The sequence below is a fragment of the Polyodon spathula genome, chromosome 9, assembly GCF_017654505.1.
Source record: "Polyodon spathula isolate WHYD16114869_AA chromosome 9, ASM1765450v1, whole genome shotgun sequence".
Lineage (NCBI taxonomy): Eukaryota > Metazoa > Chordata > Actinopteri > Acipenseriformes > Polyodontidae > Polyodon > Polyodon spathula.
In genome coordinates, this window is record NC_054542.1 from 13,868,025 (window position 1) to 13,886,905 (window position 18,881).

Consider the following 18,881-nt stretch of genomic DNA (forward strand, 5'->3'; position numbering starts at 1 on the left):
AGCAGGGAGAACTGCAGGCTTTTATATTAGTGACTGAGGGATTAACTAACTATCAATTATCTGATAATCCCTTTTTTTGGGCTCTGGCCACATGATCTCCTGCAGCGAAACTGGTGCAGCAGCGGACCATCGGGAGGCGATAGCGGCAGCAGGAACTCCACTTCTCCCTGTGATGGAGCCAGGGTTAGCTGAGGTGTTGGAGCTGACCTTCTTCGTGGCAGCTGTGGCCTGGTGGTTTTTCCCCGTACTCTATATGTAGGAGCTGTTGAGGACCGCCAGCATCCTGTCCTGGTCCCTCCCCTGTTGCTCTCCTTCTTGCGGTGGTGGAGACAATGGAAGCTCCTGCTGCTCTGCTCCAGGTGGCAAAGGCGGCAGGGGCTCTTCCCCTTCTGGCTGGGAAGGCGGCAGGTGCTCCTCCCCTTCTGGCTGCAGTGGGGAAACCAGCAGGCATGCTCACTCTGCTGGTGGAGATGGGCACAACAGGTCTTCTGCTGTGGATGGTGGAGGCAGAACCAGCAGGCACTCTCCCTCTGCTGATGGAGGTGGGAGTGGCAAGCAGGCCTCCCATGGAGGTGGAGGCGGAACCAGCAGGTATTCTTCCTCTGCAGGTGGAGATGGGAGCGGAAAGCAGTCCTCCCATGGCAGAGAAGGCGGAACCAGCAGGTATTCTCTCTCTGCTGGTGGAGGTGGGAACAGCAGGTATTCCTCCTTCGCTGGTGGAGACATGGGCTGTGAACATTCAGCCTCCCCCTTTAGGACTGTGGACGCACTGACTCCTCCCTCTTGGGCTGTGGACATTCAGCCTCCCCCCTCTTGGGCTGTGAACATACCGGCTCCTCCCTCTTGGGCTGTGGACACACCAGCTCCTCCCCCTTGGGCTGTAGACACACTGAATCCTCCCCCTTTGGGCCCATGTCAAATCTCCAGCAGCTGTAGTACCACTCTTCTTCAGGGAGGGGGCAGTCAACTGGGAAATGCCCCCACTCCCCACAGACGCAGCAAAGCAGGTCTTGTCCATCCTGTGAAGGATGGCCTCCCAGCCAATCTCCTCCTGTGGCTGGTTCCACATCCTCTTCCTGTGGTGGGGTAGTAGTTGGGCGACACATGCCCGACCTTGCCAACTTCAAAACAACACTCCTCCCCCCCTCAAGCAAGTTAGACAGATATCCACTGCAGAGATGCGATGGGGCTTGCGACCAGCCCCGCACTGCAGCTGCTTCTGCCGCTGATTGCAGCTCGTCCTCCCCATCCTCTTCTTCTTCATTCCACAAGTAATAAAAAAAAACTAAAAATTGCAGTATCTTTTCTCTGGCCTGAGTCTAAGAGGCACTGGTGAATCCCACAATGGACACCATGTGTGACAGGGTAGCTGTGTGGTGATGTCAGGCCAGAATGCAGCAACTAAACAAACAACGAGACACTGCAGTGCACTCCCTCGGTCACATTCTGCACAGGTTTTTAATGTGGGTGGAGCTTCCCATCCACGCTGCAAAACAATACAAACATACAGCTCTTCTCCGGCACATTTAATAAAACAATAACAAAACAACATGGCTACGCCGTATATATATATATATATATATATATATATATATATATATATATATATATATATATATATATATATATATATATATATATATATAAAATAAATAAATAAAAAATCATAATAAAACACAAAATACTAAACTGCACAGAGGCAGAGGGGTACCCCGTTCTAAAATAAACAAATAAATGTACAGGGCTCCTCGCCCAGTTACACTCTCAGTTTGAGAACACATGGTAAAAAGCAATCTAATTGTTTTGTTATTTAAATGTTCTTGGTGTTTTAGATGTTACAACTTCACATAGTAAAGTATTGCATTCAATTACAGTGCCTATAGAAAGGCTACATCCCCTTTCAAAATGTTCACCTTTTGTTGACTTATATCCTGGAATTAAAATGTATTAAAATATATACATATATATTTTTTTCCATTTATCTACACACCCTACCCTACAACTTCCAAGTGAAAATAAAATTCTAAAAATTTGTACAAAATTAAAACTGAAATAGCTTGGTTGGATAAGTGTCTACCCCCCTTGTAATAGCAATCCTAAATTACCTCAGGTGTAACCAGTCTCCTTCAAAATCACACACTAAGTTAAGTGGTCTTCAGCGCTATTAAATTATAGTGATTCACACGAATTCAGGATAAATTCAGCAGTTCCTGTAGTTTCCCTCTGCTGGGTAGTGCATTTGAAAGCAAAGACTCAACCATGAGCACCAAGGCACTTTCAAAAGAACTCTGGGACAAAGTTCATGAAAGGCACAAATCAGTGGATGGGTATAAAAAAAAAAAATCAAAGGCCTTAAATATCCCTTGGAGCATGGTCATGATGATTATTAAGAAGTGGCGTATGGCACACCAAGACCCTGCCTAGATCAGCAAGAAGGAAACTGCTCAGAGAAGCTACCGAGAGGCAAACTGCAAGACTTTGCAAGACTGGTCAAAGTGTGCATGTGACAAGCCTACCTTGAATCCTGTTTGAAATATGCAAAAAACAAACACTCAAGAGATTCTGTAGCCATGTGGCAAAAAGTTTTGTGGTCTGATGAAACTAAAATTTAACTTTTTGGCCTAAATTCAAAGCATTATGTTTGGCGCAAATCCAACACAGCGCATCACCCAAAGAACACCATCCCTACTGTGAAGCATGGTGGTGGCAGCATCATGTTATGGGGATGTTTCTCATCGGCAGGGACTGGGGCACTTGTCAGGATAGAAGGGAAAGTGAATGGAGCAAAGTACAGAGACGTCCTTGAGGAAAACCTGCTGCCCTCTACAAGAAAACTGAAACTGGGAAGGAAGTTCACCTTTCAGCATGACAATGACCCAAAGCACACAGCCAAAGCTACACTGGAGTGGCTAAGGAACAAAAAGGTAAATGTCCTTGAGTGGCCCAGTCAGAGCCCCAACCTAAATCAAATTGAAAATTTGTGGCAGAACTTAAAGATTGCTGTCCATCAATGCTCCCCAAGGAACATGACAGAGCTTGGACAGTTCTGTAAAGAAGAATGGTCAAATATTGACAAATCTAGGTGTGCAAAGTTGATAGAGACTTATCCCAACATACTCAGAGCTGTAATTGCCAAAGGTACTTCCACCAAGTATTAACTCAGGGGGGGGGTGGAGACTTATCCAATTATGATCTTTCATTTTTGTATTTTTAATATATAATCTTTTTCTCAATAAAAACTTTTTTTCCCTTAACAGTGTGGAGTATGGTGTGTAGATAAGTGGAAAAAAATCTTTATTTAAATGCATGAAACTCTGAGGCACTGACGCAACAAAATGTGAAAAAAGTTCAAGTGGATGTAGACTTTCTATAGGCACCATATATCTAAAAAACAAAGTGTAAAGAATCTTATATTTATTCCTTTTCACCCAATTCAGTGCCAAATATGATGCAAGAACTTGACTTCGCTGTATATCTTAGCTAGGATTTTATAAACTGAAATATATTAAATCCCATATATATTTAAGTACACAGAGCTAAGACTGTAACACATTCAAACACGAGGAGCAGAGATTATTAGCCTTTGCTCTCCAGTTTTATGAGAACACAAGTATGCAGAGACTGTTCTGAGGGCATATTGATACAACAACAACATATGTCAAAAATAGGCCTTGAGCTCTTACATCAACAAACAGAATGCCATGTTTTCAAAGTGTTTATACTAGTCTATACATTTTTTTTTTTTTTTTTTTTTTTTTTACCTTTTATAAGGAGAAAAAAAGGGGAGAGTTTTGTCACTTTAGTCCCCCAGTTTGAAATACTATATTTCCAGCGGTGTCCAGCTCCAGTCTCTCAGACCTTTTCCCACATCATTGGCCAATACTGGCCAAGCAACATTTTTACTCACCAAAAAAATCTGTTGTCAGTGGTGTCCTCCTTGATCCTGCGATGAGCGTTAAGGCTTAGATCCAGACTGACTCCAGAAGATGACCAGGCAAAGTAGAAGTTTCCAGAATTCAAAACCTTACGGACGTCAGAGATTCGATCTTCGTCTGAAGGATCGTTTCTTAGAGAGACAAAGTCAGTAGAAGTGACCCGAAACACTTCTGAGTCTTGGAGCTTTCCTACAGACATGCACCCTGTAACCAGTACTAGACAGTGTATCATAGTGTCTCCTGTAAAAAAAAAAAAAAATACAATATTAGGTTTTAAAGTATTTACACACACAAACACAAAAGAACAGAACAAGACAGTGTTCTCTGAAAGCTCAACTTGATTAATTACTGGCATATCAAAATTGAATTGTTGCAAATGAAAAGCACTATGCTGTGCGGTGAACTCAGCTCAGTTAATGTCTCTACAATGACTCAGCAGACCGCAGTCACAGTTAAGCCGAGGCACCATTTTTACAAGGGGCACGTGAGTGAATCTCAAAAGCAAGAGTCTGGTAGCACTGGAAATACTAGTCGGGGAAACCTACAGCCTGATTCCCAGATGCTCAGATGTCGCATTAACCAGAATAGGTGACAGGTCTCGAGTGAAAATAGAAATGAATTATTTAAAAATAAAAAATTGTGATTTCACCACTTGACATTTTGAAGCAAATCAAATAATTTGTTGACTGGTGTAATTTTATTTCTGTGTCGAAATGTTCGCTATACTGATTTAGGTGTAGTGCTGAAAACACAGATGTATTGGTGAGCATGTTACTCATCCGAGGGAAATGTGTTGCTCATCTGGTCAAGATAAATGAGACAATACAAGGTTTCTTTCTATCAACTGAGAACAGGTCTGCTTTATAAGATGAATACTTTGGTGAGGTCAATGCTTCGAGCTGCAGGGTCAGCTGCAGAGAAGTCCTCAATGCAATAGAGAAATGTGTGTGCCTGTGAGTGTGTTCAACAGATATCATGCTGTGGTAAGTGTATAGACAAAAATAACTTCCCTTGTTTAGAAAAAAGGTTACACGTACCTTAGGATGCTGGCCAAAAATATCTGTGATGATATAATGCATTGTCATCCAAAACAACTAATGCATCAATGTCCTTAAAGAAATCCCCAAAACTAACAGAAGCAATACATTTAGAGCTAGACAATACAACAGAACCTGTGATATCTGATTGAATTGGTTCCAGATATGTGAAAATACTGTATCTCAGGAGTTATACTACTACATTGTAGTTGCTTCATTATATGCGCTGTGTAGGACACATTCCCTGAATATGATAATACATCAACGTGTATTAGAATTGTAACTGGATTCATTAATGAAACTGTGTGTCTTGAGAAGGGGGTCTCTGGTTTGCAGACAGATTGAACTACGTGACCTACTGTTAAAAAGAACTGGCGACAATCCTCATCCGAATCATCACTCTCGCTGCCTAAAGAAGTTAGCCTACTGCAGTCTAACAATAACGGCTCATGCAGGTACCATTGTACTGTGCTGGAATTATTCTCTTCATCATGATATTTGTATATCTGTTTGCAAACTCTTTGTTTCATGTGTAGGTATAGGCGACAATTGCAGAAATCAACACTGTCACGTCACATCACCTGCCATGTTTACAACGCAGTGCACTGAAGCTTGTCATGGTTTGAACACTGTGTATCAAAGTAGCCCATCACAACAATAAGAGGGACTGTAAAATATGACAAAAGTATTTGTAAACATATTTTCTATTAAACTAAGTCTATATTCACTTTCAGTTCACCACAGGTACCCTCTAATACAAAATAACATTAACTATTTTTTTCACATTTGTGCAATTCATTTTGTAAAAATGTTTTAAAAGTTTCAGAACATTTTCTATTTCTTTAAGTATACATGTTATGTTGTTTTTAGCAATAATGAAATACAACACTTTCAGGTCTCCATTTAATTTCTTTAAAACAAATTACATTAGTTGAGCACTGTATGATACAAATAGTTTAAAACAATTACAAAAAAAGAATCACACCCTCATTTCATTTAGCCTTCTTTAAAATAATGTCTAAAGCTGCCTTAAAGGCAGGATACATCTCTTTTTAATTTGGTGACCCCTTTTTTATTTCTGTGTTAAATGTATCCTGGAGAAGTTATCAAATTTAGACTGTCAGAAGATGCTTTCTCATGCTAATGGATTGGTATTGAAAATCTGTTTCAAGTGATGCCTGTCAGCTTACAGCATGTTATAGGGGGGATTTGGATATACAGTAGTCTCCACGTACAAGAACACTTCCTAAGAGAACACTTCACCTAAAGGAACACCTTTATGGTAAAACTGATTTTTCCCAAATGTAAATGCTCCAGCTAAAGGAAAAGGAACTTCGCTTAAAAGAACACCTTCTTGGCACTGACAGAGATTCAGTCTTTTCAAAAGCCACTTGTCATCAATAGAGTGTCTTGAGGCAGACTGATTGGTTTATTAAAATCTTTCCAGAACTGCCATCATATCATTGATGGTTAGGTATGGTGTTCTTTTCTTTGTATGGCTCGCCAGACTTTCTCTAATCGTAACGACTATCAACGTGACCAAATAGCTCGATTTTTGTTTCATCACTCCACAAAAGCTTTGACCGTAACTCAAATCCATCATTCAAATGCCATTTTACAAACTAAGCGATAGTCCTTGTGGCGTTTTCCTAAGAGTGGCTTTTTCCTTGGCCTGTGACCATTGAGACCTTCACCATGCAATACTCGACCTGTGGTTGAAATGGAAACCCCAGTCTCACTTGCAGACAATTCACTTTAAATATCTTTGGCAGTCAGTCTCAGATTGTTTTTAACCTTCCTCTCTACTTGTTCTTGGTGAAAGAACCTTCCTTCTTCCAGACCGAGGGAGCGTTGTAACAGTACCATGACTGTGGTGCTTCTTGATAATAGAAACAATAGTTGAAATTGGAAATCTTCTTGTATTCTTTTCCAGTTTTGTGACAATAAATAATTTTCTGCCCTCAGATAGCTCTCTACTTTTTCCAATATTGACTTATTGGTAATGACAGTCATCCAATGCCTAACCCTAAGAATGTTCACCTATAATTATAATTCAGCATTTTCTAGACTTTTCTACAATTAGGTTCTGCATTATCATATTGAAATTTCTTGCACCTTGTAGACAATACTATCATAGCTTCAACGGGTATGAATACCTTTGAATTAGCATTTTTGAAGTTTTGCAAAAAAAAAAACTGTGAAATTAATAATTGTAGACTTCTATTTCTTGTAACTTTTTTTCCTCAACCATAAAAGCAAAACTTTTGCTAAAAAAGATTTTTCCTAAAATTTGTTTGAGAAATTTCTAGAAATTATAAATTTCCACTGGGGTATATACATTTTTTTTACTATAACTGTATGCATTTAAATAAAAATCAAACCATCTGACATATTTATTTATATATTTCAGAAGTACTAAAGTGGGTTGAGTAATGTTTAATTGTTAAGTCCATATTGCAACAAGCATAATATCAAAACAATGAAATATTTGCTAAAAGCAAGAGTGCTAAAACAAAATGGTACAGCAAGTGGTGCATATGCATGGAAATACTGAATACTGCATTGTTAAACTGAAGACAGTCCCTGGAGAGAAATGAAAACTAACTTACTTTAAGGAATGTATTGGATTTATTGTATGTTCATCCACAACTTTAAACACTCCATTATGAATCCTATTTAAAACTAAAAATGACTGTGCACAATTCTACTTAAATACCATATTAGGTAGCCGGTTTGGTCATTTTATTTAAAAGCATGTCTGCAAAGTATTTATTACTGCATTAACATGTTGCTGAAGTTAGCTTCTTATTCGCATCCCAGCTTCTTATTCGGGAATATTTCAGGGGATACATCACCTCAGACTGCTCATTTCAAAGTTAATACAAACACAGGGGGAACCCCTCTATAAATATTTATCTCTGCCCCAAATGCAATTTGGTACAAGAACAGTGGGCAAACATGGCACACATACCAATATTGACATCTGGTTTAGTGCAAGATTTCAAAGTAGGTATCCAGAAGTGGAAACTCTGTGCATGAGCTATATGTACTCTTCCCTGTCTAACATGGAATTTGCTTTTCTTTGTTATCTTGTCTAATAACCCATTTTTAAGTTCCATGCTTTCCCCATTTAATGCATCACACAAAGACCTGAACAGGGAGAAGTCCATTTAAGTACCAAATACTGTTTTCGGCTGGAATAACAACATATGGATGACGAAGAGGGGTTGCCCTGTGATTATATTAACTTTGAAATGAGCAGTCTGAGGCAATTTATGACTGAAATGCCGCAGTTACTTATTCCATTTTAGTTACATTTGTGCATATTAGCGAATAAGAAGCTGTGATGCAAATAAGAAGCCAACTGCAGCATTGTCGCATTAACATTTTTCAGTTTTTTTTTTTTTTTTTTTTTTTTTTTTAGTTTGTATGTTTTTTTAATTGTCCAAAGTAGCCTATAGTTTGACATTTGTGGCTACCCTGGAGAATAATTCTTCAGAGAGTCTTGAGGTAAAGTGAATTGTGTTCATTGCAGTGGGATTGTGTTGTAGCTTGGGATTGTAACACACACCCACGCACACGCACACGCACACCCACACGCGCACACCTGCTTCTAACATAGGATCCATGTTGAATGCCAGGGAGACTCAGTCTCACTTGCTGCCACTGTTTTTTACAGGCGAATCGTCCTACTGACCGTGCTGAAGCAGACTGAAAGCTAACAGGAGGGAGTTTAGAAAATAGATAGGTTCTTAGATCATTACATATTCTGCCGAAACTGTCAGAATACCTAATGAACCAAACTAGCAGATAGAGTCCCACTGTGTTTTCCACAGCTTTAGAAAATACTGAAATCAGTGAAAAATGAAAAAATTGAGGTGCCAAAAAAAAAAAAAAAAAAAAAAAAAGGGTCGAAATAATGCGACCCTCCAGAGGATCGCCTTTGAAAATAACCCCCTGTGAGTTCAGTAAGAAGCAACAAACCTGATCTTGTTAGCTTGAATGTGTGGCAAAATTAATCACATAGGACAAAAACAAATAAATAAATAAACCACAACTCACCTAGATTAAGTCTTAAAACTCCCAGGATCCCATAGGCATCCAGCAATTTTGAGTATGCGTTTTTAATAGCCTCCTTCTCTGCTGTAGCTGTTAAATAAAAGTGAGCGAGCGTATTAGAAAGATGCATTTAAAATACTTAACACTTTTCATTTCCTTTGCATCAAAAGCACCTTCAAAAGCTTCTCTAGGGGTTTGTATGGCAGAATGGAAGGTTGTAAGTGTTGTGCTTGCTGTTGCTGGGGGGTGGGCAACAGAATGTGCATACATATATTTAACATGTCATTTTATGCCCATATTTGTGGATTCTCAATTGGATACAAACCTTAAGTTACAAGAAATGTTGCTTGAACACGCAAGCTTAAATATTGTTGATACACTAAATTCAAAATGGTTATCACTTTAACTGTTTAATAGAATGCGTAGACCAAAGTGGCAACACAAGAGTACAAGAGTATTCAGGGCTTGAATTTCATTTTTGTGTGCTGGGGGGACTTCTTTTGTATACTGCAGCCAATGGGGGGGAGGGGGGAGGAATGGGAAAAAAAAGGCACTTTTGCATATAAAACACTGTATATATATTTTACTGCATCATCATGTTGTTGCTTTAAAATAAGCTGTCATAAATCATGTTTGGTCACTGCTTTATACAGGCACCTCCAAAATTATTGGCACCCTTGATAAAGATGAGCAAAAAAGGCTGTAAAAAATAAACACCACAGGTAATGAGTTATATTTCATGCTCAAAAATATAGGAAAACTATATTCTTTTATACTAATACAATTGCTCAGAGAAAAAAGTTTTTTTTTAACAAATAATATTTTTTTTTTTCTCAAAAAGATAGGTGTCAAAATTATTGGCACCCCTACAGATTCTAATAAATAAAATCAAACAAAATTAAATCTGCATTAACATTCTACTTTTTTTAAGTACATCTCAGTCTTAAGGAACTGTATTGTGGCCTTCCATGGCTTCCTGTTTCACTGGGGTATAAAAATGAGGTAACATGTATGTAAAATCCATTTGTCAGCTATCACCATGGGGAAAGGCAAAGAACTCACAGATGAAGATACAAATGGTTGTTGACCTTCATAAATCAGGCAATGGGTACAAAAAAATAGCTAAAAACCTAAATATACCACTTACCACCATTAGGGCAATAATTAAGAAGTTCAAAACCAGTGGAACAGTGGTAAATCTGCCTTGTAGAGGATGCAAGCGCATACTGCCCCCAAACACAATGAGGATGATGGTTCGGGAGGCAAAGAAGAATCCAAGGGCCACAGGTGGAGAATTACAGAACTTTGCTGCATCTTGGGGTCACCAAGTCTCCAAATCTACAATTAGACACTACCTCTATGCCAATAGCCTATTTGGAAGGGTTGCCAGAAAAAAAAAGCCTTTATTGAGAGCAACCAACAAATGTAAGCGCTTGGAGTTTGCTAAACGGCTTTGGCATTTGGATTGGAACCGGATGCTATGGTCAGATGAGACGAAAACAGAGCTCTTTGGCCACGCACACCAGTGGTGGGTTTGGCGTCGAAAGAAGGATGCGTATGCAGAAAAGAACCTCATACCTACTGTAATATATGGTGGTGGATCTTTGATGTTATGGGGCTGTTTTGCTTCCACTGGCCCTGGGGCCCTTGTTAAGGTCAACGGCATCATGAACTCTGCCAAGACATTTTAGCCAAAAACCTGGTTGCCTCTACCGGGAGGCTGAAACATGGCCGCATCTAAGCTTTCCAGGAATACTGCCCCTTTCAGCCTAGCTGTTTCATGGAGCAATAGACTCAAAACGAAACCTAAGCTGTGAACTCTGACACTGACGAGATGCTTAACTTCAGGCAGTTTAGTTCCGGCTAGGAGTACCGCATACACACACTGAATATGTCTTTGGAAAGCCCCAAGTCTGTACTTTTAAACAAGTTATAGCCAGTTAGGTGGCTTTTACAGTGCCTGAGTAATATGTGCGTAGCCTTCCTGGCACTGGCACCACCAAAATAAATGGGGCTGAGTTTTAAGAGTTTTCAAAACTGTTTACTTATACTTCAATGTATTTATTTTTATCAGAACTACTCAGAATGTGGCTAACAGTGCTTTCGTCGCTGACACCCACTTCTTTAGAGATTGTTGTAGCATTTCAGGCATTCTAAATTGGGTGAAAAATACAGTAGTTTGGTGTTTTAAAATATCTCTGCGGGACTGTGCAAGGAAATGGCACTGCGGTGACTCAGACCAGAAGAAAGCACACACAGGTCAGGTAGCTGCAGCCATTTTTATTTTAAATACAAAAATAAATAAACTATTTAAACAAGAACAAACACTTGCTCACAGAGTACAGAAAATAAATAATTAAACAAAAATAATCACGAACACCAATAATAAGTTAAGGTCCGACTGGGCAGTAACCTTCACGGATCCTATATCTGCTGTTTTTAAATATATTCCTCTCCTCTCTCTCCTCTCCTCTCCAGTTCCACCTCCGAACACCCACCCCAGAGTGCAGAGAGCTGCAGGTATTTATACAGATGACCATTTCCTGATTAGCAACAAATTAATCACTTAATTCGGGAGATGGCAACCTTCTGCATGAGTTTTTGAATTGCTGGCAGAGACGAGTTTGCCAAGCCTTGTCTCTGCCAGAATGTACACACATGCACGCAGTCTTTTTAAATAACGGAACAAATACAAAACAATAAACAAAACACATGGTGGTTCACCATCATCTATAAACAAAAGTAAATAACAAATAAACACAAAACCCACTACAGGGGCGGAGGGGGAGACCCCGTTCTAAAATAAACACTGTACAGGACTGCTCGCCCTGTTACAAGGACTTCCCCGCACTGAAAGTTGTACATATGCGTTAGCAACTTGGAAAATGGGCAATTCCCGTGATTCCGCGCTGAAATTCAAGCCCTGATATTAGATCAAAAAAAGAAAGAGAAATAGAGTATGGGATGGGACCTAGTGATAAGTCCTTGGGAGAGTTTGTTATCCTTGCATCATTTACTACCCATGTCAAATACCGTAATTCATGTTTTTTCACATCATATCTTGTTTATACCACCAATGTTTACATCAACACATGAACATAATGTATATGCATATTAATTTTGTTTTATGTCGTTGCACTTGTTACTATTATAGTATATCCCGATGGGTCAGCACTTATTTTCAAAAAGGGTAAATGACTAGTAGATATCCATCTATATGCTACTAGAATTGAAAAGCCAAATTCTAATTTATCACAATAAACATGGCTGACAAGATTTATGCAAATTTTGACCTTTCGGATAATCAAACTGTACAGGAGATTTTTGACAAGTATGAATCAGATACCATTTCAAGTGTTGAAAAGAAAAAGAAAAAAAACTATAAGTAGGCATCTTGAACTTACTGAAGCACAGCTTCCAGACATTCAAAAAAAGAAAAGAACAACAAAATACTCAAAAAAGAACCCTGCCTGGGCATCCTGCTTCACTGGTTAAAATTAAAATCGTTACACATTGATTTAAAAAGTATTCTGCTATGGGAATGTATGCCAGTGTCTGTAGTTTCGAGGGACGGGAGTATTGAGTTTCAAGTTTTGTGAACCTACGAGCTGGTCTAAACTTTTTTTTTTTTTGTCCAGCCATAGACCAAAAAGTCAGTTTGATTAGCTTCGCCTCGTGGTTTACAGCGCTCCTGGGTCATGGTGATATTACAGTACAACACACACCCTGGAGTGCCTTATTACTTACTTATGACATCACTGCACTGAAGATGGTCAATTTGCCAATAAAAAAGCAGAGGAACTTCCAGGTATCTTGTTTATGCCACGGATGTTTACATTTTCTATAAATAACATATCTTCCGACAGGTGTGCTGGGTGTAGAGAAGTGCATTCTTCATATACAGAAGCTTCAGTTTAGTTCAGTTGGGTGGCTTTTAAATAATGTGTGAGCTCCTAATGGAGCTACAGACACAGTATTCCCCTGCTCTTAAAATGTAATTCTAACCATATGCAGAATCAAGTTTCTTGCTACCTAGACAGTTTTACACATGGGCACTCAACGACCTTGAATTAGATATTTACTGGAAAAATCCATGACACAAGCAGAGAGAATACAGTATGTGCGTCGGTATTGATTGGTTTCTCTGAAGTACTTGTTCCACAGATGGGTACCATCTGCCCGATTATGAAACAAGTGAAAATGGAAATAGAAATAAAACACTGGTAAGGTGTACCAAATAAACACTAAAAGACAAAATGTTAGTTGCAGGAAGGACCAGTTGAATTGTTGTTCCTTACAGTTTCTTGTAGTTTCTTGCTACTTTATATTATTACAAAAAAAACCCTATCGGAAACTGGCCTTTCACACTTCAAAATATGGCTCTGTGGTAGCCCCCCAGATCAAGGCTGGTTGATGTCTATGAAGTAGTCAACCCACTCAGATATTGCAGTTTAAGCACTCTTCACATACTTTTACTTAAACACAAATACACTGGAACAAAACAAAGGGTTAAACAAAAACACTAAAAACCCAAAACTATTTTTCAAAATAAACCCATTCACGCTATGGCTATCCCCAGGGCCACTGCTCTGCAACTTGCCACCCTGCGTAAAGCCTAGAATAGCACTCTTATATTTATTTGTTTTATTATATCAGTGGCTGCTGATTATGAACAGCTGCAGAGCTGATGCAGTGCAGGAATGAAACAGACAGAGATTTGTAATCCGGTATGGAAAAGGTATTTTTATTTCCTTAATAACCCAGGTCTGGTGACCAAATAATAAGTTCCGGTTACACACAGCGATGTGTAAAACACTGAGAACTAACAGGGATTGCAGCCCTAAACAATAAACACGGGTATCTCTCCCACAATATACAAGCACGGTCACCAGTCCTGGGTGTGCGGTGTAGTGCTCGTGGTGGGTGATACAGTTTATAGAGTGACAATAGTGAAGTGCTGTTCCGGGTTTTAGTGCTGGCCCTTAGCGACAGCTCCGGAACATATTAGTCATCTATGAACACACAAGTAACAATTAGACAAGACAAACAAAACAAACACTCACAATATTGTACTATTTACTGCATGGGTTCTTCCGGGTTATATTATTTCGTAATCAAAGCGAAGGAACAGATTACGAGTCTCCGTCCCCCTTATATGCTAGTACGCATGACCTCTTGGTAAACGACTGCAGCTGCTTTTACAATCTGCGGCTGCTACATTGTTTCCCAACGGGGCAATACGTTCTGGCAATGGAGTCTCACCTTCTTCTGGCTGATTGACTTCCCGACCCTGGAAATGAATTGTCGGGACAGCCTGTCCAAAAGAGAGAGATTTACAACCAAGATTCATTATATTTCTGTCACAATCAGTCAGGTAATAATTATTTTAATACAAAAGGTTTTTAATTCCAAAATACTTATTTTTTAATTCAAAAGGTTTTTGATTCAGCTTGTGTTGTGCAATCGCTCTATGTGCTCGTATATAACCTAGCTTCTGTTTCAAAATTGTACAGATTTTAAATTGGGTTTCCCACTGTAGATGGGATTTTGAAAGGACTGTTTCATAACTTCAATAACGTCATCATTTTAAACTGATATAAAATGAAATGTACTGGTTGAAAATTATTGGTTTTGGCAAAAACATTAAATTCCTTTGATATTGCAAGTTAGTTTCTTCTTGCTTAAGAACTATTCTACAGAAATACACAACACTGTAGGGAAATATCCAACCATTGTAAAATGGTAGGTTGTGGGGCAGATAATAAGCACACTGAAAACAAAGTTTTTAAAGTACGCAGCAGACATTATGGATCACAATTTAACATGAATCTGTGCCGTCAAATGATCTAACGTTGGGAAACAAAAGTTTATCTAAGGTGAAAACTACTTACATTACAATATTAAAAAGAACAAACTCCCAATGTACTGTAAGTTTTGAAAATACAAACTTGTACAAAAACTTAGCAGAGAGGGCCCCACTACTGTCAGTCTAGTTACACTCAGCACTAGAATTAAACTAACTTAAGGCAAGAATACTTGCACAAGTCCCAATACATACTTTTTGTCTTTTTTCTTAAGGGTAAGCACGTATTTTTAACACATGAAGGCAGCAAACGCCATCTGTATGTGCAGCAAACACACACACACAAAATACAGTACTTCACAAGTTTATCCTTATTATTGATACATTTCTCAGCTGTAACTGAGATACACAAATGGCTTGCCATGAATCAATTGAATAATGTACACACATGTTTAAATGCATTGGTGGTGATGGGAGTCTGTAAACCTGAACTGTCTCAGCCTGTCCCGCTGTTATGCCAATAGTGCTGCTTGGTCCCCCAAGTAATAACGACTTATAAAGGGCAAGCAGGAAGACCTGAATGTGATGACAGTAAGCTAGTCCCAAAAAAAAAAAAAAACATTGTTTGTGGGCTCGCTGCCTGGCCGAATGGACAAGGCGGAGACCCCCATTAATAAAATATAGAAATTGTTTTTAAGAAAGGTGAGAAGAGTTGTTTCTTGAGCCTGCAGAATTAGGGAATGCAGCAGGTGTCTCACATGAATATCAGGTCCGAAAAGGGAGGAAACTGATTTGGCAAGGGGTCATCTTCAGCAGTTAATGCTTTGAATCTCTGTATTTGGAAACGAGAAAGAGATTACATTCAGGTGGCCGAGAATGTGTTGAACTTTGAGAATTAACTGATGAGTAGCAGGTATTCAAAGGTAATTTGGACTGTAGCTGAACTATCTGATTGGAGAAGAATTGATTTTTTGTGCCCAGGAAGACCCCCAAAAGGAATGTAGCTACAGCAACCGGATACATTTCGTACAACGACAAGGAGTGATCGGGGATAGGATTGCTGATGAATTCTTCGGGCGATGGAGCAGAAAACTATTTTCCCTTGTAGTATCCTCCAAAGCCAAGAGAGGGTACTGCATCTGTGAACACTTCAATGTCTTTGTGCAGCAGGAGACTCTCAACGTAAAAATAATGCCGTTCCAGACTTTTATAGGAGATCCCACAAGCAGAGTTCCTTGCGGCAAAACGGATCCATGAGTATGACACTGTTGAGGGAATCAACAGAAGGGATCAAGAGAAGGGAGGAGCCAGCTCTTTCTTGAGGAATTATCCTCATTGCGTAATTTAAATGCCTAGAAACTTGATGGAAGTGAGAGGACCCAAGGTCTTTTCTGATGCTAGGGGGATGCCGAGATTTGAAAATAATGATTTGAGGATCATTATTTTCTGGGCAGGGGAAGCGTGGGGAAAATCAAATTGAAAAAAATCATCCAGGAGATTCAGCACAAAAGGAACGAGATAGTTATTAAGGAGGATCCAGCACAGCGCTTCTGACAGGGTATTGAATATCTATGGGCTGCTTTTGCAGCCGAACATCAGACGAACAGAAAAATAAAATTAGAAAAGCCACTGTACTCCGAAGATGTGCCCGAGAGCAGACTCAATGGGCATAATTTAAAAAAGTGTTTGATATATTAGCTTTAAACCCATGGCTGGCTTTCCCAGCAATTTTGGTTAATATGGCGTGATCGATTTTTGCATATTGCAGGGAGAAATCTTCGGGAGAGAAGCTGAAAGGTTATAGTTGGAGGAGAAGGGACCACCATGGGGGCCGGATGGACGCCCATAATGGCCAGGGAGGTCTCTGCAGGGGCCTGCTGGATGCCTGCAGTGAGGAGAGGGAAGCTGAGAGGTTATAGTTGGAGAAGGGACCACTATGGGGGCCTGCTAAATGCATGCAGTGAATTTCAATTTCTTTTTCCCCCCAGACATGTCCTCTTTTTTGGCCTTTCGATCTCTGTCTGGGCGGATTTTCGGGATTTCGCCTGCTCGCCCCTTTGCTGCTGCTGCTGCTTGCAGAGCTGCAATTCCTAGTGTGTCCTGATACTAGCGCCGTGCCTGAGCAGACCACTGTATTGTTCACTGGGGCCGGTTGTACTGGATCCCAGATTTGATCTTGCTCCTGTGACTTACTGAGTTGTACTAAAAGAATCAGGCTTGAGCCTGAGCTCAGTTTCAGCCCAAAATCTGATCCTAACTCGATCTTGCTTCAGAACAGAATCACATTCGGATCAGAGCTTGATCGAATGTAATTAAATGCAGCGGCTCATTCGTAGACTGACGGGAGTGCGTATCTCGGGTTTATTGTGTTACAGCGTGCTCTGCAATACTTTAGTTTTGCTTCAAATAAACGCACTGTGCAATATAAAATATAGTAAAATGAAACAGGATAAAACAGCCCTTCTTTTTTGTATTCAACAAGTCCAAAAACATTGAATGTCATTCAGCACTGTTACTTACTGTATTGCACCATTCTTTGCTGTTCCCTCTCACAATGCAAATGTAGAGAGAGTTTTTTCACTGATGCAAAGCCAGTGGACAAAGGAAAGGAACAACTTGACTGTTGAGTCTCTGAAAGGGATCCTGCTCGTACAGCACAACTTCAGGCACTTGCAAAGCCTTTTAGAGCTACTTCAACCACTGTTGAGAAAGATACGAGAAATATGCACGGGCACAAAAAAAAGCACAGTATGAAACAGATGTTTGGTGCACAGATTTGACAGTTATCTTGTAAAGACTTTTTTGTTTGCCAATCAATAAAGTACTGACTGTAAAAAGTTATGTGTATGTTTGATGCAGGCCATTATACTTCTTTTTTAATCATTTTCAAATGTTCAAAGTATTTAGTATAAATTTAGTTTTTCCGTGTTAATTTTTCTCAACGAAAAGTTAATCTTAAATAAAAATTGGTCGCCCATCAACAACCCCCCCGGATAGTGTCCTCTTTTTGAGGATCTGTAATATGGTAACCCTCTGAGGGGAGGTAACCTGAAAGGTTATAGTTGGAGCCAAAATGTTCAGTAACTGCTGAATGAGCCTTTGATTGACAGCCGCTGTGGTCCAGCCTTCAGAGTTTTCCGGATGTAAACGCGCTTCGTGGAGATGCAGTGGGAGCGAGCTGTAAAGCAACGATCTGTGCTGATGTCACAGTACCTGCGATGGGAACAATGCTGCAGAGTGGAAAGAAATAAAGTAAACAAATTCTCCTTACATGCTGTAGATTTAAAAGCGATGCTGTTTCTAAGAATATAATGTTGGAGCCTGGGGATCATCCAGTCTCTGATGTCAGGAGTTGCGGAGGAACAAGTAGCCAGGCGGGAGCTATGGCAGACAGGAGAAGCAGACATCTGGGCGGAGAAGTTCGGAGTGGTAAATACTGCCGACCGAAGTTGTCGTGGAGTTGGCCCGGGAAGGGCTGGTTGAACTGGTTGAGTGGATCTCGGCTCCGGGAAAACTGCAAACTGATCATCATCCGACAAAACGGACTAATCCAGAATATTGACCGTAATGCATGCATTTACTGAATGATTGAACTTGGTGATGCAGAGATTGGTGTCTGACCCTCCTCCTGAACTTTAATTATAAATTTCAAATACTGTCAAAAAATCCCATAAATTCACAAAAGGTGAATTTATTAATGTAACAAATTTTTCTTCTGATGGCGAAAATTGATGCCTGTCTTTATGTCTCCATTACGGATGACATAAGTCAATCATAAAGCAAGTCTCTCTATAGAACACCATAATAGATAAAACAAAGACAATTTACGAGCACTCCATACCATGTGAAAGAGCGTGTTGGGATAGGATTCTTTAGTGTGTCAGTTACCATGGTGCTAAATGTCACAGGAGCAGTGCTTCACACATTAATGGAAATTCCCTGCCTAGGCCTTGCTCTGGGCCTGGCTATTGCTGTGCAATTTCTCTCGCTTTCGCCATGCTCTACAACAAATATTCATCCATTTGTCCTTTTATACCATGTGGCCAG

The 18,881-nt window shown here is 39.8% G+C and overlaps 1 protein-coding gene across 10 annotated transcripts in view; it reads right to left on the reverse strand.

Annotated features, from left to right (window-relative positions):
• Positions 1-18,881, reverse strand: part of LOC121320416 (synaptojanin-1-like) — an 83,667-nt gene that overhangs the window by 57,864 nt on the left and 6,922 nt on the right. For all 10 annotated transcript variants that reach the window (XM_041258721.1, XM_041258722.1, XM_041258727.1 and 7 more), the window contains exons 3-4: positions 9,035-9,121; positions 3,908-4,175 (exon numbers count right to left, since the gene is read on the reverse strand). In XM_041258721.1, coding sequence (XP_041114655.1) covers positions 3,908-4,175; positions 9,035-9,121 — 355 coding nt within the window. The remainder of the gene's footprint in view (positions 1-3,907; positions 4,176-9,034; positions 9,122-18,881) is intronic.